The sequence below is a fragment of the Phacochoerus africanus genome, chromosome 16 (assembly GCF_016906955.1).
Source record: "Phacochoerus africanus isolate WHEZ1 chromosome 16, ROS_Pafr_v1, whole genome shotgun sequence".
In the NCBI taxonomy this organism is placed as follows: domain Eukaryota; kingdom Metazoa; phylum Chordata; class Mammalia; order Artiodactyla; family Suidae; genus Phacochoerus; species Phacochoerus africanus.
This window is the reverse complement of record NC_062559.1, coordinates 40989076-41011478: the sequence shown is the minus strand read 5'-3', so window position 1 is coordinate 41011478 and position 22403 is coordinate 40989076. Positions and strand designations below refer to the sequence as shown.

The 22403-nt window shown below is 44.2% G+C and overlaps 1 protein-coding gene across 3 annotated transcripts in view; it reads right to left on the bottom strand.

Annotated features, from left to right (window-relative positions):
- PDE1C (phosphodiesterase 1C) overlaps positions 1 to 22403 on the bottom strand; it is a 496227-nt gene that overhangs the window by 388871 nt on the left and 84953 nt on the right. For all 3 annotated transcript variants that reach the window (XM_047763086.1, XM_047763091.1, XM_047763087.1), the window contains exon 2: positions 21718 to 21768. In XM_047763086.1, coding sequence (XP_047619042.1) covers positions 21718 to 21768 — 51 coding nt within the window. The remainder of the gene's footprint in view (positions 1 to 21717; positions 21769 to 22403) is intronic.

Here is a 22403-nt window from a genome sequence, read left to right as displayed (position 1 = left end):
TTCAGGAGGCAGGCGTGGAGGGCAGAGAGGGGTGAATCAGGGAACGATAAGGGAAAGCCAGCACACGGAGGCAATACTGAGCAGCCACACGGATGTTATTTACCAGGTCTTTTTTTTTTTTTAATAATTTTTTTTATTTTCCCACTGTGCAGCAAGGGGGTCAGGTTATTCTTACATGTATACATTACAATTACATTTTTTCCCCCACCTAACCAGGTCTTAATTGGTATATTTGGACTGTTGACATTGGTACATTTGGACTGCTGACATTCAAATGATTATTGATGTAACTGGATGAATATCTACCATATTTATCACTGTTTTCTATTTGTCGCCCTTGTTTTTTGCACTTATTTTTGTCTTCCACTGGTTTTTGGCCTTTTGTGGTTTTTAACTGAGCATCTTATAGGATTCCACCTTCTCTCTTACTTAGCATATTGATTATAGCTGGGTTTTTTTGTTTGTTTGTTTGTTTTTTAGGGTTGCACTTACAGCATATGGAGGTTCCCAAGCTAGGGGTCCAATCCAAGCTACAGCTGCTGGCCTACAACACAGCCACAGCAACACCAGATCCGAGCTGTGTCTGCGACCTACACCACAGCTCACAGCAACGCTGGATCTTTAACCCACTGAGCGAGGCCAGGGATCGAACCTGAAACCTCATGGTTCCTGGTCAGATTCGTTTCCGCTGCACCACGACGGACACTCCAATAGCTGGGTTTTGTTTTTTTTTTTAACTTTTTATTTAGTGGTTTCCCTAGAGTTTAAAACATACATTTACAACGAATCCAGGTCCACTTTTAAATAACAGCCTACCAGCTCACGGGTACTAAGAGTACCTTCTAAGAACAAAATAATCCTAAGTCCTCCCACCTGTCCCATGAACACCCAGATTGAGTATAAATCTTCCAGAGCATTAACTCAGCAGCAGCATCCATAGCACTGAGCTTATCAAGAGAACAAGTGCTCAGATTCAAATGTAACCAACATTTGTTCAGTACTTGCTATGCGCTGGGCATTCTCATGATGCCTTCAGCTGCATTACCTCATTTAATCATCAGATCAACCCTTCAAAGTAAGTATTACTGAAACACGATTAAACACTATTGATCCAAGAGATCACACCACCCATGGAGTTAGAAAACACCTATTGCTTTGACCCCAAATGCTCATTCTCCTAATCCAGGGTTCAGGGTGATACAGCACACTGTACTTTATTTATGAGTAAACAAACATACACATGGTGTAGATCAAGCAGAACGTCTGCATTTTTTACTATGAAAAAGACATCCTTTCACACAATAAATAAGATACACCCCATCTGCAACTAGACAGAGGCTTGATGTTGTGTAGTCTCTTGCATGAGGCAGTTGGCAGCTTCCTTTAAGGAAGGAGGTTCAGGCTGCAGGGAGAAATGAATAATGCAAGATGAATTTAATGGGTTAAGAAAAGACAAGAAGGCAAGAAAATGAGATGAAGAATCTAAATCCAAAATAACTAGAGATTCATTTTGAAGTGTATCTAATGGTGGCAGCCTGATAAACTGCTGGCAGGAGGAGCCCAAGGTGATGTGGTAATCCCATTTAAATCTGACAAGTGACTTATCAACTGGGTTCCTGATAAAGAAAAAAATACGCAAATGTTATGCTGGCAGAAGGCTGAGAAGTTGAGTCCTGCAAAGCACGAAGAGAAGAGGTTTAATTCTCCAAAAAGGTTTAAAAAATAAAAATAAAAATAAAACCTTGGAAACCTTCAGTGGTTCTCAAAATACCTACGACTTGAGTTTGTAGGCATCCTCTCCTTTTGGGGGAATAAGGCTCCTAAAATTCCTACAGGGTAGGAAGATTGGGGCTTGGGTACTAAGGTCAGAAATGAACCTAATAAAGCCCTGCTGAAGAGTTTTATGCCCACTAAAATAAAATAATGATGACAGTACAAAAAATAAAGTATCAATAATGTTTTGAATATCTTTAAATCAGTTAAAGCACTGGAACAGCATCAGAAGAGGTGCTAGGTGCTGTTCTATTATTTTCAATATACTAATTTGTTTTCTAACTTTATGTCCAGTAGCTATGTGATCTTAAGGATACATTTACCTCATTTTGGTGGTCATCAGTTTTCTAACATAATAATTTATCATCTACAGCATCACTGTCCAATAGAACAGATACAAGCCACATTGTATAATCTTAAATTTTCCAGTAGCTATATTTATTAAAGATAAACAACCATAATCAATTTTAATAAATAACGTTCTTTGAACCAATAAATCCAAAATACTACCATTTAAACAAGTAATCAATATAAACATTATTAATAAGCCTTTTATATTATTATTTTTGTTCAAAACCCAATGTGTATTTTACACTTAAAGAACTCAGGACTAGCCACCTTTCAAGTCCTCGACAGCCACATTTTATGAGACAGAACAGCTCTACAGAATTTATTTTGATTCATGTTTCATTGACTTAAGCATACCCTTGAATAATTCTTTCCAAGAGTGGCGTGGTGGTTAATGAGATACACATAAGCAACAACTTAGGTACAGATTTATTGAATTTACATTAGACTCTGAACATATTTCTCAATTATCTTCTGCTATTTATGTCATGTAGAAAAAAAACCTAGCAAACAAGTCTGATAGTGTTTTTTTCTTTTGTAGGCAGAGGTAATTTATCTTTGCATTTGAAAATTTTTGCTAGTCTACATGCAATCATGAGTTTTTACCGATTTTTATTTTTTTCTGGAATACAATGATCCTTTTCAAATGCAAACTTGGGCCTTACTTTTTTCTGTTCAGGCAAGCTGCCTTCAACTTCCTCTCTGATGGCTGCTTCTCTTCCAATTGTTTGGCGTTAGTATCAGCATATCCATACATTTATTTATGCTGGTTCTCTCTTCAATGACCTATTATCTTTCCTCATCATTTTCAATTCATCATCACCCTCATCTATAGGTTAACACACTGTTTCTCAAGTTTGACTTCCAATCACTGATTAAAATCTATATTTTAGATTAAAATATATATTAATCTGTTATTTCTATATTTCAGTGTGGATTTTAATTCCTATGTTTCATATTTACTTTCTTTGCATTGTTTCTTTTTATTATCTTAATTCAAAATCAACCTGCTTTTCTTCTTAAGGCTTTTAGCTCCCATCTCATTGGGACTATGTCTTCTTACTCATGGAGAACACAAAGTAGCATTTACATTTTTTCTTTTGGCTTCCATATTAGGTCATTTTCCAGAAATTTACCTTTTCCCAAAGTCTTTAAGATGGTGCTTCATTTCCCTAGTTCTTTATATTCTGTTTGGAGTTTTATTTTGGATTTAACTCTAGTTTAATCATTCTGTAACACAAACAGATTGATACAGAGCTTGCTGTTTTCTAAAAGGTAAGATATATAGTCACTTAGGTTTCACTCACTATCTACTCGGGCTACCAGATAAATTCAGCAGAAAGAACCAAGAGTAAGACACTCAAACAGCTAGTTATCACAATAAGTAAGGCATAACCCAAGCCTAAAGGGAAGAGTAAGAACAGCACCCAACCTACTTTGAAGCAAAGCCTTGCATCTGTCTTTAATCAATTGATGAGCACAGCGCCTACATAATTTTCAAAGTCTGTTTAGAAATGCATTTGACGCAGTGGATCACTATACAGGGAGACCATCAATTCCCAGAGGAAAGGTCTCAATTACTCTTTGTCACACATCAAAAGAATGCGTCTGTTCATCAGAGTAACGATGTAGACAAAATTAGAGGGGGACTCTTTTCAAGACCTTTGACAGCATTCATTTAGTATACTAACGAAAGGGAAAGCTTGTCTATTACGAGGGAAATCTACCTGATAAACATTTTGTTAATAGTTAGTGTAAGGTGGGTACCTGAGAGTTAGAAGAGAGTATTTTTTTAAGTTTTCTATAAATTTAGACTATCACTAATTCAGAAACCACCTCTCCCATAACTAAGGGGAAAATGTTCAATGCATAACTACCTTGAAGCATGCTAATGTCTGCAAAGCATGCGAAAAATCCAAGTCTTACCATCTGCTGGATGATTCATTTGTCAAACTGCCTAGTATTCCTTTGGGAAGTTCCAGGATTGATTTTTAACCTCATTATAAAAACTTGGTGGGAATGAATTTGGTAACATAGCATTATGAAAGTGCTCTGAGCACTTGGAAGAAGGCGTCACATTCATCCTAGACATGTTTAAATGGTATGTACACTGTGATCCAAAATACAAGTGTTTGAAAGTAATTGCTTGGAGACGTGGAGTTTTAATCGAGTTCCAGAAAAACAGAGGCTTTGGTGGTAATATATTAGTCACAGAGAAGAACCCTTTCTAATTTTGGCCCAAACTAGCCACTGCCAGTAATAAAATAAGGACAATGGATCATCTGCTGGTGGTAAGCTCCCTTAGGGAAAGAACTGTGGTTTGTTTATTTTTATACTCCTGCGCCCCAAATTCCTTCAGGGTTAACTTTTTATCTGCTTTTAAGATATCTGCTTCTGCGGCTGTAAAACTGTATTAAAAACATGAATGAATCTCTCATCAGTCCTCTTTCACGTATTTCAATTGTACCGTGAGTTTGCTTCAGTTTATTTTTTTCTTTTTTTTTGCTTTTTTTTTTTTTTTTTTTTTTTTGCTTTTTAGTGCTGCACTTGCAACATATAGAAGTCCCCAGGCTAGGGGTCGAATTGAAACTGCAGCTGCCAGCCTAAGCCACAGCCACAGCAGCATGGGATCCCAGCCATGTCTGCAACCTACACCACAGCTCATAAAAACCCTGGATCCTTAACTCACTGAGTGAGGCCAGGGATTGAACGGGCATCCTCACGGATACTAGTCAGGTTCATTACTGCTGAGCCACAACGGGAACTCCCTGGTTTCACATCTTGACCTCCCTTCCTATCTTGCCCTATTGGGTTTGGTAACCCAGCTTCAAAAAATTTACTTCCTTGGAACCCAGGCAATTCTTTCATAAGTTCCAAGAATTGGAGCTTCAAACATGAAGAATTTCACAAGAGCTCCTAAGACTGTACAGTTGCAAGGAGCATTGCTCATGCCTTAGTTTTGCAGGATGTCCCTGGAGTTGTGCATTTCACAGCCTACAAGACCCCAGGTGCACACCCTGGGCTTCAACCCAAGACTTAGCCAGGACCTAATGCACACCATGGCAGGAACCACTGCACTACCTTGGTCTACCTGCTACTCCAAGGAGGGGTAGAGAGCATACTCGACACACTATAGGTGCTCCATGAGTATCTGTGGAAGATAAAACATCACAGGAAGTTGTGACTGGTAAATCATGAGCATCCTACAAGTTAAAATGCATCGGACTTCCTTCTAGTTAGGTAACTGAGTATGAATCTCTAGGAGCTGTCCAGGCAATGAGTGGGATTCCTCCCCTTGTTTGGAATTGTTACAGACCTAGAACACTCCCATTCACTGTGCCTTCAACCCATCTGAACATTTATTAAACACCTATTATACACTGACTGGCAAGGCATAGTTTCTGCCTTTAAGTAATAAAAAATCTATTAGGGAGACAGTCAATAAAGAGATATTTATACAGTATGAAGCAAGTAATAATATAACTTTGTGCAGAAATATACGGATGCCAAACAAAGGAGGGAGTGACCATTCTGTCCAGGAGGTCAGACAAGGCTATACAGAAAAGGTGGCCTGTGACCAGGGGTGAAAGATGAATGGGCTCACTAGGTGATCAGCAGACGGAGAGAACATTTCAGAGGGAAACACATGTGCAAAGCCATGGAGGAGTGAAACAGCATGAGAGGGAAACTAGTTTCATTTTTCTGAGGCTTAAATGATGAATTAAGGTGAGAGAAGAGGTCAGCTGGGAAGAGCCTTGAAGAGCCTTGCACAGGGTGCCAAGAACTTTGTAACAGGTAATGCAAAGATTCCCTTCTACCCTTTATCAAGTTTCCCCCAGGGGTAACATTCGGTAACCCTACAGTACAACATCACAGCCGAGATGCTGACACAGATGCAAAACACTGCCCTCACCATCACAAGAATACCTCATGTGGCCCATGTATAGTCACACCCACTTCCCTCCCACCTCACTCCCTCCTTAACTCCCTGCAACCACTAAACTGTTCTCTGTTTCTATAATTTTGTCATTTCAAGAATGCAGTATACATTTGATCCAGCAATCCCACTTCTGGGCATCTCTCCAGAGAAAACCATGACTCGAAAAGACACATGTACTCCCATGTTCACTGCAGCACTCTATACAACAGCCAAGACATGGAAACAACCTAAATGTCCATCAACAGAGGAGTGGATAAAGAAGATGTGGTACATATACCCAATGGAATATTACTCAGCCATTAAAAGGAAAGAAATTATGGCATTTGCAGCAACATGGAGGGACCTAGAATTATCATGCTAAGTGAAGTCAATCAGACAGTGAGACACCAACATCACATGCTATCACTTACATGTGGAATCTAAAAAAAGGACACAACGAACTTCTTTACAGAACAGATACTGACTCACAGACTTTGAAAAACGTATGGTTTCCAAAGGAGACAGTTTGGGGGGATGGAGGGATGCACTGGGGGTTTTGGATGGAAATGCTATAAAATTTGGTTGTGATGATCATTGTACAACTATAAATATAATAAAATGCATTGAGTAATAAAAAAGAGAATGCAATAAACAGAGTTCCCATTGTGGGGCAGCAGAAATGAATCGGACTAGTATCCATGAGGATGCAGGTTGGATCCCTGGCCTCACTCAGTGGGTCAGGGATCCAGTGTTGCCATGAGTTGTGGTATAGGTTGGAGGCGCGGCTCAGATCCAACGTTGCTGTGGCTGTGGTGTAGGCTGGCAGCTGTGGCTCTGATTTGACTTCTAGCCTGGGAACTTCCATATGCTGCGAGCATGGCCCTAAAAAGCAAAAAAGAGAGAATGCAATATACATGAAATATATTTGGGGTTGGCTTTTTCATTCAGCATAATTCTCTGGAGATTCATCCAGGTTGTTGCAGGTATCAATGGTCTGGTTCTTTTTACTGCCGAGTTGTAGTCCATGGTATGAACGCATCCACAGTCTATTTACCCATTCACTGAATAAATACATCTGGGTTCTTTCCCATTGAAGGTTATTATGAGTAAAGCTTTTATAAATACTCATGTACACGGCTCTTCAATTGTGGTAAAATACACACGACATAAAATTTACCATCTTAACCATATTTAAGCCTACAGGTCAGCGGCATTAAGTCCATTCTCGTTGCTGTGCAACCATCACCATCCACCTCCAGAAATCGTTTCATCTTGCAGAGCTGAAGCTGTGTACCCATTCAACAATATTTCTGCCTCCTCGGAGTCCCTGGCCTCCTTGATTCTACTTTCTGTCTCTATGAATTTGACTACTCTAAATACTTGATACAGCTAGAATGATCCAGCATTTGCCTTGTTGTGACTAGCTAGTGTCCTTTAACATTAAAGCCCTCAAGGTTCACTCGTGCTGCAGTATGTGTCAGACTCTCCTTCCCTTTCACGAATGAATAACATCCCACCGTATTTATTCACTATATTTTGTTTATCCATTCATCCATCAGTGGACAACTGGGTTGCTTCTGGGTTGCTTGGCTACTGTGAATAACGCTGCTACGAACAAGAGTGTACAAATACCTGTTCAAGTCCTTGCTTTAAATTCTTCTGTGTACACACCCAGAAGTTGAATTGCTGGATCATATGGTAATTCCATTTTTAATTTTTTGAGGCTCCACCAAACTGTTTTCCACAGTGGCTACACCATCTTACACTCCTACCAACAGGTACGAGGGTTCTAATTTGTTCACATCCTCACCAGCACCTATGTCTTTTGTTTTTTCTGTTATACTAACCATCCTAATAGGTGTCAGGTCACATGTACAGATTTTTGTGTGCATATAAGCCTTCATTTCTCTGAGATAAATTCCAAGGAATGCAATTTTGGGGTTATATGGTAGCTGCATGTCAGTTGTTTTTGTTCGTTCGTTTGTTTGCATGTTAGTTTTTTTTTAAATAACAAACTTTTCCAGAGTGGTTGTACCACCAGCAATGTATGAATGATATGGTTTCTGCGTATCCTCACTAGGATTTGATGTGGTCACTATTTTTTTATTTTAGCCATTCTTATTGGTGTGTAGTGGTATCCCAGAGAATTCACCACTGTTTCATTCCTCAGGTCCCATGATCTCTAGCTGGTCTGGCTTCTTCTCTCCATCTTTCACAGTCTTGTGTGTGTGTGTTTCATATGCAATGACCAGAGTCTTTAGTTGTACTTAATAGGAGTAATAGATAAAAGACTATGTCTACTCCATCTTCCCAGAAGCAGACATCTGAAAGCTTTGAAGGAGAGGATGGACATGGTAAGCTTCATCTTTCAGAAGATTGTTCTAGCAGGGAAGAGAATTGACTTCACAGAAGAGGATGGAGGCTCAGTGGAATCTATTAGGTAACAGACAGCAAGGGGCTAAAATAACGCTGTGGCAGTGAAAATGGAGTAAAAGGACCTGAAGGAAACGGAATTCAGGAGAGAGATCCAGTACAATCTGGCAACTGGTGAAGGAGGAGAGGGATACACATATGATTTCTAGATTTCTGGTTGCTGTTACCTAGTGAAGAAAATTGTACCAATTCAGTTAGAGAACAGAAACTTGTATAGAGTTGATGAGTCCAGTTTAGGAACTGCTGCTTTTGAGGTCTCTGTTTTCTTCCACCTTTGATTCATAAATAAGTTTGGCAGCTTCCATGTGATGACTGTTTTTCACCTTATTGTACTTCCTTCAATTAGAAAATAAGAGGATGGGATACTGCCCTCTCTCTTAAACACTGACTAGCTCTCCAAAGAAGATAAACAATTGGCCGAAAAGCATATGAAGAGATGCTTAACATTATTAATAATGAGGTAAATGCAAATCAAAGTCACCATGTGATACCACTCCCCACCTATTAGGTTTAAAATTTTAAAGAACAACCATACCAAGTATAGAAGATGATTTAAAGAAACGGGAACCCTCAAACATTGTTAACGGGAATAGAAAATGGTCTACCCACTTTGAAAAAGAGCTGGGCAGTTTCTCAAAATGTTGAATTTAGTGTTACCAAATGATCCAACAATTCCACTCCTAAGCATACACCCAAGCTGAATAAAAACATACATTCACACAAAACTTGTACACAAATACTCATAGCAACATTACTTATAATGGCCAAAAAGTGGAATCAACTCGAATTAAAGGAAAAATAAAATGTAGTCTATCCATACTATGGAATGTCATTCAGCAATAAAAAGCAAAGACATTCTGATACAGCTACAGCGTGCATGAACCTTGAAAACATTATTCCAAGTCAAAAAAGCTAATAAAAGAGACCACACATTATGTGAATCTACATATAGAAAATGGCCAGAATAGGCAAATTTATAGAGACACCAAATAGATCCATGATATCCTAGGACTAGGGGTCTGGATCTCAATGAAAAGGGACTGCTAGTGGGCACAAGATTTTTCTAATATTAGATCATGGCAATGGTTCCATAATTCCACAGATACACTAAAAACCACTGAACTCTGCTTTTAACCAGTATTCCTTATGGCATATGAATTATATCTCAGTAAAGACGTCTTTTAAAAAAAAAAAAAAAGCAGCAGTAATCATCCCCATGTTTTCAATTTTTAATTGTTGAACATATAAAATAATGGGCCATCACTTTTTCCTGTGTTCGTTCTTATCTCTGGGTTCAACTGTCTTCTTCCTCAGATATATCCCTTAGTAGTTCTCTTAGAAAATATACATGTATACTAAATTCTCTCAGAATGTGTTTGTTTGAAAAAAATGTATCTTGGCCTCGCTCTTGAATTATCTCTCTCTCAGGACAGAATCCAGGTTGGCAGTTCTTTTCCCTCGGTATTTCACAAATACACAACTTGAGTTCTGACTTCTAAATATGCCATTGAGAAGTACGCAGTCTAATTATTACATGTCTAGCAATGGGTTAATTCTTATTTTCCTGCTCAAAACCTGGTATGATTCTTCAAGCTGATGATTCATTTCACTAATCAATTCTGGAAGACTCTCAGCTATTAAGTTTTCAGTTATTAGCTTTTCCCACATTCTCTCTAAGTCCTTCATTCTAGAATTCCTATGTGATGTACAATGGACCTTCTCATTCTATCGTCTATGTTGCTTAATCATGCTTTCATGTTTGCCTGTGCTGCATTCTGGATAATCTTCTCCGATACATCTTCCAGTTCATTATTTCCCTTTTCAGTCCTACTCAACACAGTTGGATAAACTGTGTTTAGTTTTTTTTTAATATTATTGCTCCCATTTCTTTTTTTTTTTTTTTGTCTTTTGTTGTTGTTATTGTTGTTGTTGTTGTTGTTGCTATTTCTTGGGCCTCTCCCGTGGCATATGGAGGTTCCCAGGCTAGGGGTTGAATCGGAGCTGCAGCCACCGGCCTACGCCAGAGCCACAGCAACGCAGGATCCGAGCCGCGTCTGCAACCTACACCACAGCTCACGGCAACGCCGGATCATTAACCCACTGAGCAAGGGCAGGGATCGAACCCGCAACCTCATGGTTCCTAGTCGGATTCGTTAACCACTGCGCCATGACGGGAACTCCTGCTCCCATTTCTTAAAGTTCTATAAGTTTTCTTTAAAATCTTCCTTTTTTCCTTCAAAATGTCTTGCTCCTTGCTTAGAGTTTCAACTTTTGTATATATTTATACGTAAATATGTTCAGTTTATGTTTTCCTTCCATTTATCATCATATTACCTTGAGGTTCTAGGGTTTTAATTCTCTATTTATTGGGCTCACTACTTCCTGCTCATCACGGCAGATCGCTGCCTCCATGAATTTTTTTTAATTTCAACTATTTAGCAGGTCTTACTTTCTTTATGAAAATACTTTATGACTTGGGTTGCACTTCAGAAGATTTCTGCATTTGATTCTGCTAGATGTTTCCATTTGATCTGCCATTACTAGCCCAAAGAACCAATTTTTATTAATTTCTTAGTTTGAAAGGGTACCTGGGAAGTTCCCATTGTGGTGCAGTGGAAACAAATTTGGCTAATATCGATTAGGACACAGTTTCGATTCCCAGCCTTGCTCAGTGGGTTAAGCATCCAGTGTTGCCACGAGCTGTGGTGTAGGTCACAGATGTGGCTCAGATCTTGCGTTGCCGTCGCTGTGCCAGCCGCTATAGCTCTGATGTCACCCCTAGTCTCGGAACGCCATATGCATTGGGTGAGGCCCTAAAAAGCAAAAGAAAAAAGAAAGAAAGAAAGAAAAAGAAAATAAAGGGTACATGGACGAGGCAGGTAGTTTCAACTGCCCAGGGAAGATTTTTCTTCAAGAGTCCAGAGGAAGAAAATGGGTTTCCTTGTTATCTCCCTATGCTAATGGATGTATTTTGTCTTCCAGATATCTCTTTCACTGACCTTTGTCCCCGTTATCTACTGCTGCCTAACAAATCCCCCAAACTTAGTGGCTTCATACAACAGCAACCATCTATTTTGCTCACACTTTGGGAGGGGCCCATCGCTGGGCTCACCATATGGTCTCTCTGTTTCCTCCCAGAATGATGACACTGTTCCAAGAACAAGTGTCCCAATGGGCCCCAGGTGGAAGCTGTATCACTTTTGACAATCTAACTTTGCAAGTCACGTAGCGACATTTCTGCCACAGTTAGAGGCCACCCAGATACAAGGGAAGGGAACACACATCTCAGTGGGAGGCTTGTTGACATCCCACTGAAAAAAGAACATGTGGAAAGGGAGATAGAGTTGCAAATATTTTTGGAAAACATGACTTGCCATATGTTTAAAGAGTCCAAGTCCAGGCAGACGTCTCAGCTCCAACTCCCCAGACTCCCCAAGGCCTTCACTCCTTTTCCAGGTGGATGTTAAAACACGTGTTACTAGATCTCGTGGCATCAGGAGCACCACGCCTGTGCGGCATAGCTGCAGAATCAGCAGGCGTATTTACAGCTTGCTGTGCTGATATTAAATTCCTCTTTCATTTCTACCACCTGCAGAGTTCCCTTTCTTTACCGCAAGTTTAACTATGCATTTAAAGGCATTTTTTAAATAAATATTACTCAGCACTTTACTATGTGCTTATAAAAATTGAAGGATTTCTGGGTTTACTTAGTCCCCTTCTCATTGGAACCAGAAACTTAATTCAAAGAGTATGCATGGAGGGGAGGGCATGTGCTTGGCATGCAATAGTCACGTCATGTTTTCATTGCCCTCCCTGGGGTCACGTTACACACACACAAAAAAAAATTTTTTTCTTTTTACAGCCACACCTACAGCATATGGAAGTTCCCAGGCTAGGGGTTGAATCAGAGCTGCAGCTGGAGCCTAGGTCATAGCCACAGCAATGCCAGATCCAAGCCACACCTACAACCTACGCCACAGCTTTGCAGCAACACCGGATCCTTAACCCAGTGAGTGAGGCCAGGGTTCGAGCCTGCATCCCCACGGAGACTATGATGGGTTCTTAACCCACTGAGCAAGGCCAGGGGGTCTTAACCCACTGAGCAAGAGCCACAATAGGAACTCCCCCCAAAAAAATTCTCAGTCCGATTTTTTCATTGTGTAAGCTTGTAAACATATGGCAAGGAGGAAATATCTGTTTGTATCTCAACAGGTTGGACCATAATTCCTATTAAGGAAGAAGAAACTGGCCTGCATGTAGGAAAAGAAAGTTGAAAGGCATGGAGATGAGATGATATGGGCCATGGTGTCAGCAGACACCAAAGCAACTAATGCGACAGTCATGCTGCTCTGAATGAGATACTGGGAAGATGTTTTTTATTCCTAAGAGAGATGGAAATAAAGGGCAAAGAACAGAGGAGGGTGGGCAGAGGAGGATCAAGGGGTGCTAGGCCAGGAGCTGTGTGGGCAACTGGTGGTGGGATGGAGGCAAGGACTGCTGAGAAGAGAACTGTGACTTTAAGCTGTCTGCAGGCAACTGCATGTTGTGATCTCTCTTTCCACAATCTACAGTCAAGTTTCGTTTTAACCAGTCGCCTTTGGTTGCACAGGACAAGAGGAAGAAGAAGGGCCTTTGTCTACATTTGTCAGAGAAGATATGAAAAGAGCCAGAAGCATATGGAGGAACGCAATTAAGATATAGGAAATCAGAGCCAGATGAACACTAAGTCATCCCAGGTATTTGCGGAAATATTGAGAATGGCTCTCAACTTCCAAAGGGCAGTAGCGATTTGAGCCCGTTTACCTAGAGCTCAGAGGACCAAGAGCCTCCAGCTAACATCTCCGTTATGTGTTGTCCACAAGCTCCTAGAAGCTACTCATAGGACAGTCAGCCATCCACTGGTGGATCAATGGCTAACCTATGGGGGACCAAGTGACACAGGGGACATATTCAAAGACTTGATCAAACAGCTTCCCACAAAGTTCCCCAAACACACAGACACACTCGAGTCCATCTCAACAACCAGCATCATCGACCTTTTCTAAGACAAGGTGTTTTCCATCACCCCTGACAGGGATGTCACCAAGAGGATGAGTTTTACATGATGTGGTGCGCTTGGGACTAGGTCATTTTCAAGTTCTCGTCTAACTTGAAATTAGGTTTGAAATTTTCCAAACCTAAGATGATGAGTTGATATATCTGCTTACTAAGCCAAGCAGATTTGCTTGGCTGATAAGGACTGTATTTGATAAAAGGGATGAAGAAAGGGGAAAAGATAAAGCAGTGGGACCCCTCATGGCCTGGCAGATAAACCTTGGATGGACACAAGTTGGGGAGCCATGGCCTGTGGTTCTGAAACACATATATGTCATGACAAAAGCTAGAGTTTGGAGTGATGGTACAGGTTACTCTGTGGAGGGTGATTTGAACCTATAAGCAAGAAGCTAGGGGGCAGCCAAGCAGCTCTTATAATGACCTTGTAGTGGAGGGGAAAGGCCAGGACTAGGTAGGAGATGACCTCAGAAAAGAGAGGATTAGGAGTTCCTGCTGTGGCTCAGTGGATTATGAACCTGACTAGTATCCATGAGGATGCAGTTCAATCTCTAGCCTTGCTCAGTGGGTTAAAGGATCCAGCCACAAGCTGTTGTGTAGGTCGCGGATGCAGCTCAGATCTGGCATTGCTGTGGCTGTGGCACAGGCCAGCAGCTATGGCTTGGATTCAACCCCTAGCCTGAGAACCTCCATATGCTACAGGTGCAGCCCTAAAAAAAAACAAAGAAAAAAAAAGGGAAGGGAGGGAGGGAGGAAGAAAGAAAGAAAGAAAAGAAAGGATTCGAGTCAAGAGATGATGCAGAGCAGTGGCAGTCACAAGGGCTGATAAGGGGGATCTTTAGACACTCTTCATATAGCTTCCATCAGCCCCCACAAACTCCTCCAATAAAAATAAAATAAAATAAGAAGACTACACTATTTTTTGACAAGAACAATTAACATTTGCTCTGTCTTAGGTGTGTATATAATTACATGTTACAAGTGGCTATTGAAAACTGCTAAATGTATTATTCTGTAATATGGAAACTAAATAAAACCACTGTACTGCTCCGTGTGCTGGCTTCCGCCTCGACCTCTACCACCACAACATAGTCCCTCCAACTAGAGTAGGGGTTCTCAAACTTTAGTGTGCGCTGGAATCACCACTAGAGTTTGTTAAAACACGGATTGCTGAGCTGCACCCCAAGAGTTTCTGATTCAGCAGATCTGGTAAGGGGCCCAAATACTCATACTTCTACCAAGTTCCCAAGGACCCCATTTTGAAGGCCACTGAGCTGTATTACTGCCCCTAAGCCCTAGAATTGCCATTGCTGGGAGAACTTTCTACAGGAGCCAGTGGGAAATGAAGAGGCTCAATCTGTGAACACTGTTGAGGTGGGCCCTTGAGTTCCACATAGGATCTCCCCAGATCCAGTTCCTGCCCTGTCCTGGCTCTTTATACGGCTCTAGCTCATCCATAGTACACATCCCTGAGAACACTGAATGCCCAGCCAACAGCCATAGCCCACCACTGCTCCCACCGTTTCTTCTCCTTGTTCTCGTCACACTGGTTCCATCACCCGTCCACCCCCAACTCAAGGTCTTGATGCTTGCAACAAACCCTCCTCGTCGTGACAATCAATTTAGATCTTCACATTGTGTCAGACATGATTGGAGTTTGCCCTGAGGCTCCACGATGGACATCACCATGTAATAGCTCTAGCTCGCCCTCTACCCCAGACCAGCGCCTACCCTCACTGTGCATCCCTGCCTGCCCCCGCCCATCTCTGTCCAGGAAAGGGGACCATTCACCCAGTCACACACCCAGTAGAAAAGTACTAGGTGACCTCCCTTCTCTTTATTATCCATCCACCAAAGCTACACTAGCTCTTCTATAGGATAATCCATTTTCAACATTATCTGGACTTTTACCTCCCAAGGCAAAAGAGGCCAAATTACTAATTACTAACTAGACTCCATTTTCCTACTGCTTTTGACAGCACTCTTTTCTTTTCAGCCATTGCTCATCTCAGGGGAGAAATTATTCTCCTATCAGGGAAACAATGGCAGTTCCAGGATGGGGCTGCCCATCTACAGAAGCTCTGGGGCCAACCCCTCCTTCCACACGGTCAATGCCATGGACTCCCTCCTCAAAGACTGCTCTGTTCATTGCACTGAATGCAGCCTCCTTCGGGTGTCCTGGAGAAGAGATGTACACCAAATTCTGGGCTTTTCCCGCCACACTGTGGCCACATCTGAACACTACACCTAGCCTTTATTCCCTGAAAGGTGGCAGACTAGAAGTTGTCTTCCATTCCTTTTTGAAGGAATGGAAGGTACCTTCTCTACTTATTAACCCCCATGCATCCCCCCAGGCTTCAGCTAACGCTTGTCTCCTCCAGAAGGACTCCCCTGAATCTACCCCACATCCATCCCCCGAATCCAATCCACAGGCAGATAAAGTCTGCCCTGTCTGGCTCCCATAGCTTCTGTACCAATCCCCAGCATTTCCTTCCACACGCTGCCCTGGAGCCACTCATTTCTCCATGGTTAGACCATGAGCTCCTTGAAGGCAAATTTATCAATCTGTGTGTCCCCAGGGCCCAGAGGAGAAAAGTCTTCAATAAATAACATGTGAAAGGAAGGAAGGAAGAGAGGGAGGGAGGGAGGGAGACACTCAGAGTAATAAGGTATGTGAGGTCAATCACTCACCCTTACTGGGCACTTACAGCGTGCAGACACTACACTTTAGTTTTTCCAGGTAATCAGGGTCAGCATCCACCTCAGCGACCCCAGCCCCATCCAGTGCCTGGCCTATCAGGGCCTCCTGCATCCTGGTCCTTCGCATCGCTCACGGTCAACATCTGCTCTGATTGGTTGGCGACCAAGTCACATTTCTAAGCATTTTCTGTACTCATCCCTGCAGGGGATCATCCCCGACAACTCTGGAAGAAAGTTACAGTCCGTCTTTTTTTTTTTCTTTTGGCTATTTTAGGGCCACACCTGTGGCATATAGAGGTTCCCAGGCTAGGGGTCTCATTGGAGCTACAGCTGCCAGCTTACGCCACAGCCACAGCAATGCCGGATCCGAGCCACATCTGCGACCTACACCACTGTTCATGGCAACGTAGGATCCTTAACCCACTGAGCAAGGCCAGGGATCAAACCCAAATCCTCAGTGGTTCATTAACCACTGAGCCACGAAGGGAACTCCTACAGTCCCATCTTAGAACCAGACGTAGAAGTGTGGCTTAGAGGGGTTAAATTACCTGTCACTGCCCAAGTTCATGCAGAAGTCAGAGCTCCTAGACTCAGAACCCAAACCCAGGTCTAACACTGGAGCCTGTGTCCCTCATGGCTTCTGAGGACCCTCACATGACTATGTGGGCAGCCCTGGAGGACATATACAGGAGGGACCCATATCTGGGAGTGTGCTGCTGGCAGTGGGAGAACCTGCCCCTGCTGATGACGTTAGGACGAGGGAGAGGAGTGGGAACGACTGCAGAAGGAGTTTCCTCAGTCTTCATTCAACAAGCAGGGGATCCTACAACAGGCGCGGTCAGTACGCGTTCAACCAGGAGCCCCTTGGCCTGCAGGAGCCTACTGTCTAATGCGAGACAGACATACACACAAAACGATGTCTCCAGGGAGGGGCGCTCTCCGGGGCTGGCACGGGAGGGCAGCCTCCTGGCATCTCAGACATCTGGACCAGCTGGGCACCCGGCCCCAGGGCCCGCTGCCTCCACCCCAGCAGCCTGGATGTCAGAAGCCCAGGCTCAGGGGGCTCCAGGAGCACCTCCCCTGACTGACACCTGGAGCAGGCAGGGCAGGTCCAGTTCTTCACGGCACAGCCCTGGTCCCCAGAGGCCACCTCCAGCTCCAGAAGGAGAGTATGATGCTGTTCGAGCATGACATGCTCAGAGGCTTCCCCGGAATCACGGTCCGCTCCATGGGCGAGCACAGAGACCCCTCTCGGCCTGACCCTGGGCTGCCTCTCCAGCCAGTTTCCAGAACACGCGAGGCTCCTGTGTGCCCGGGGGCGCTCTCTGCCTGGGCTGTGCTCCACACACCTTCCTCACCTGGGGAGTTCCCAGCACCCTTCACCATGCGATGCAAGCGACCCCTGCCCAGGGAAACGTGATCAAGCCCCTTGAGAGGCCCTGCCCTGAGTGACCTCTGCCCCCACTTCCGGACCCCCTCTGATGAGCTCTCCGGGCTGCTGACTATTCTCACATCAAGCCTTACATTTCTTGATGCCGGGGATCTTGCTTTAATGGCGATTTGTATCCTCAGCATACAGCACAGAGCCAGGCCCGTGGCAGTGTTCCGTAAGTAAAGGAAGGAGCACGTGAACAGTTAAACGAGGTAACCCTTTAGTGTCCTCTCTTGACCCACTGAGATACACTTTCAGAAGTCTGGGTCCGCTATCAATCATTTTCACCATAGTAAGAATGGATCTCTAGGTCCCCACCCCTGAGGGGACTTGTATTTCAAGTTTCCCTTATTTTAGGCAATTTCTGATATAAGTAAGCTGGTGGAAGGGGAAGTCTGAGGAAAAGCCTTCCTGCCCCAGATGGTACCAACTGTATTGGAGGTCACAGCCCCGTGGCTCCCTGAACCCTGCCCTGTGGTGAAGCCCGAGCACCTCCACGAAGGAGCTGGAAGACCCCCCACCCCCAAGGCCCAGAATCAGGATGCTCTAACCCCTAAGACCAGGGAGGAAGTAAAGTGCACTGGGAACAGCCAGGATTTGGAGTTAGGAGCCCTAGAATTCCAACAGTGAGCGACTCTCACTGTTTTCTCCCAGCCTCATTGTCCTCATTTGTAAAAACAATTTAGAGACACTGCATAGCTAATGTAAGCACTGCCCTCATGATGCGAGCCATTCTAAACCTTCAGTTGATCCAAAGCCAACATGCTCATTCTCCTGGACACTGTCATTCTTCCGAAGGCTTCTGAGGGGAAGATAATATTTTCCACTTCCTTCGAATGCCACGCCCTTCCCCCTGCTTCTTCCCCATCCCAGTCCCAGGAGGATGACTCCCCTGATACTCTCTGTGCCTTTGCTTGTTACACAGATGCTCTGACCAAGGTCAGGTTGATCAAAAGCCACTACTAAGGAGTTCCCGTTGTGGCACAGAGGAAACAAATCCGACCAGTATCCATGAGGATGCGGGTTCGATCCCTGGCCTTGCTCAGTGGGTCGGGGATCAGACATTGTCCTGAGCTGTGGTATAGTCACAGACAGCTCAGATCCCATGTTGCTGTGGCTGTGGTGTAGGCCGGCAGCTCTAGCCCCAATTTTGACGCCTAGCCTGGGAACTTCCACATGCCTCAAGCTCGGCCCTAAAAAGAAAAAAAAAAAAAAAGCCACAATTAAGACTAAAATGATGAGGAAAAAGGTGGCGAAGGGTCCTGATTGGACCCAGAGTCTCACAGGACTGACTCCACAGCACCTACCACCGCAGCACTGCTGTTTGATGGCACAGCGAGTGTCTCCTGCCTAAATGTCACAGGAACTAAGCTTGAGCCACAGGCTTTAGAATCGACTGCTTTGAGGAAAGTGCGGGGTTCTGGGCAGTGGTGTCAGTCACACAGAAACGAAAGCCAGGCACGGGGTTGTCGTGTGGAGATGATCCCCTTCGGAAGTGGACTAGAACGAGCCCGCGAGGCCGATAAGCCCATCATGAAGCCAGATGTTTTCATGATTCCTACACTGCTTCCCTCCGGTTGCCCTTTAGGATTTCCTCCGACAGTCATTACAGCGCATCTCCACTGCAATACGGAGAAGCCAAGAAAAATGTATGGATTCAAGCAGGGCTAAAACGTACAGAGAAAAGAACATATGTCAGAGGCATCGGGAATCAGGATGGGAGAGCCGCAGAGGGAAAGAAAATTGGGGGACAACTTGGGGGGTGGGGGGCACTGAGCCGGCCCCTTCCTACCGACCCGAGCTCTTTTCCGCTGAGCCCCTTCCCCTGCGGGTCCAGGTTTCACAGCATTACCAGCCCATATTCTCGCCTCCTGCTCTGAATTCCTCCTAAGCCCGTGCTGGGCCGAGCACACAGTCAGGGCTTTCACATGCCTTGTTAGGTGCAAAAAAAAAAAAAAAAACTGGAAAATGCTGCTTCGTCTTCCCCTCTCCAAAGGGAAGTTTATCATCCAAACCCTTCCAGTTTCCTAAACTGAAGACTTCATCCATATGAAGAAGGTCATTTTCAATGTAGTGCAGTCGGTGCCAATCAGACGATGCTACAGCAAGAATTTCTCCTCCTTCCTAAAAGCCATCCAACTTTTCCCCTCTGGTATTTGCCACAGAAAGATGTAGTAGCTAATGTGCCACCTGGCTTCTTTGCACTGCGCTGCCCTGCAAAAGTCAGGAGATTTTCTTTTCCTTTCTTCCTTTTTTTTTTTTTTTTTCCAGAATCAGCCCAACTGAATTGGTTTTTGCCACTAACTACTTTTTTGCTGTATAGGCATTATTTTCCCTCACCTCCTCACGTAGCTCCTACCCATCAGCTTGCAAGGGACACCCCAGCCCCTGACCCAGTCACACAGTGCGGAAGCTCTGGAAGCCATTTGCAGGGAAGGTCCCTCTTCTCTCTGGGAAGGGCCTCGCTGCTCCAGGCTTCACTCTGCCTTCACCGAACCCCCTTCCTAGACCTCCCAATGAGCAAAAGAATAGCAGGAACTCCCGTGGAGGTGCGGGCGTGCACAGCGTGGTCGGGTTACCATTCCAGTTTATTAATTTGCCCAACTACGGCTTAGGAGACGAAGAAAGAAAAGGACTAAAAACATATCCATCATCCTCACTGAGCTGTGGGATGAAATACTTATTTTGGAAATAATGGTTCCAGGTGGGAGGGCAGTGGAAAATGGGGCCTGCGAGAAGCGAGTGTTTTATTACACAATTTCTAGACTGTGAGCACTTAAAGCTCTTTCGTTATCATGTGCTGTTACCATTCTATAAAAACCGTTTTTAGGAATCAATCCCCAAATTTTGAAGAACCCCCAAAAAAGAGCCAGAAGGAAGCCCTACAAATAGAGAAAGGATGCTTCCACCTCACATATTAAGACTTAACTATGGCAGAAGCCGTCTTCAAGATTCGGTCAAACTTACTGAACAAAGCAGCGACCTGGAATTTGTGCAGCCCCTCTCAGGCCATCACTTCAAAGGGTGGTGACTGTTTTTATAAAGGAGAGAAGATGGGTATGACTTTCCTATTTTTCAGATGGGAAAACTGAGGCCCAGAAATTATAAGTGAAAGCCAGTGAGTAGGGATGGTACTGGGAAGAAAAATCCACCTGATGTGGTTGACCGTTCCGCCGCCGTTTCTCCACCGAGCACTCGCTCAGTCCATCTGGGGAGCACCTCCACCCAACCTCCTCACTCTCCCTTGGTGTGTCCCCCCACCACCACCCCTGCCTCATTGGGATCTGGGTTTCCACCCCAGGAAGTGCATTAACTTGCTGTATAATTTGCAGATCACTCTGGCACAGAAAACATCAAGAGGCTTTTGACTCTTGCTCGCCCACAAGGACCAAGACCTGGAGCCAGAAGAGTCAAGTGAAACTGACGGGGAGCTCCAGGCCCCGAGGAACATCCCAGTGCCAACGGAGAGCCACTCACTGACTCATCTGAGCTTCCAAACGTCACCAAACTGAGGTAAAGCAGTGGAGCTGGGCCATTAAGTCCACATTGGTGGGGGTGGGGGGGGGTGATGATGCTTTTCCATGTGCACGGACCTTGACAATAACAAGCATTTCACAGGCTTTTCCACACTCATTCTTCAGAAGAGGCCCACCCCGTGGCAGGGCACCCGAGGGGGCTGTCCAGTGCAGCGCTTCTCAGACTCGGATATGCTTAGGAATCTGGGGGTTTGCTGAAATGCAGATTCTGATTCAGTAGGTCTGAAGTGAGCCTGGGGGTCTGCATTTCTAAGATCCTGTGGCTCCCAGGACCACACTTGGAACAGCAAACCCCTAGAGCACTGTTGGCTAAGCCACAGTTCTAAGGACTGAAAAGCCAGCAGCAGTAGCATCCCTCACTGCCCATGGGGCTCACGTGGAGGGGTAACCCACTGAAGACACTTCCCCTATCACTCTTTTACTGCCTGTGTTTTACTGACACCTGGCAGGACTAGAGGGGTGAACCACGCAGGCATAACAGCCTCTGAAGGAGCCAGGAAAGACATGAAACAAGATTTACTCACGGGAGAAGCGAGCAAGTGGTCTGGCAGTCTTATCCCCGGCTTCGTTTGCAACTGGAAAAAGAAAAAAAAAAACAGAAGATGCAATTAAGAACAAGGCATATGCATTCACAGACTATGCCCAACCTACAGCTAATCCTCTGGATGATTCGACATGAGGCTGTGTTGGAGAGTCTTTGTAAGAGGATAAAAGCAAATTTACTCCCTCTCCTTCTGCATTTCCAGTGCTGCTCTCAATGCCTGAATGAGGTCAAATGTCTTCATCATTTTGATCAGAACAGTGAATTAAGCTGGAGACAATCTAAACGCTACCAGTTTACTGGGCTTAGAGGAGTTAACTGGCTTGCATCCATTTAGTAAGAGACAAGCACGCCTGGCTTCCAAGCCAGTGCACATCCTTCTGCTTCAAGCTTCCTCTCGTCCGATGTCCTTCAACACACAAATGCACCCCAACCACCTGACATCAGCCTGGTTTTCTCAATCCATGGGGCGAAGCAAGGCAGGGATTTCAGGGGATAGTAACGTGGGGGGTTGTTAGATTTGGATGCTAACAAATAGGAGAATCAAAGAAATTGTTCAGACAGATGCCCTAGAAAAACTTATCCCTAACACTTCTCAGCAGGGATGTCCCTCTCCTCTGAAAAGCTTCTCTACAATTTATCATCTCAACAGGGTCATAACTAATAACC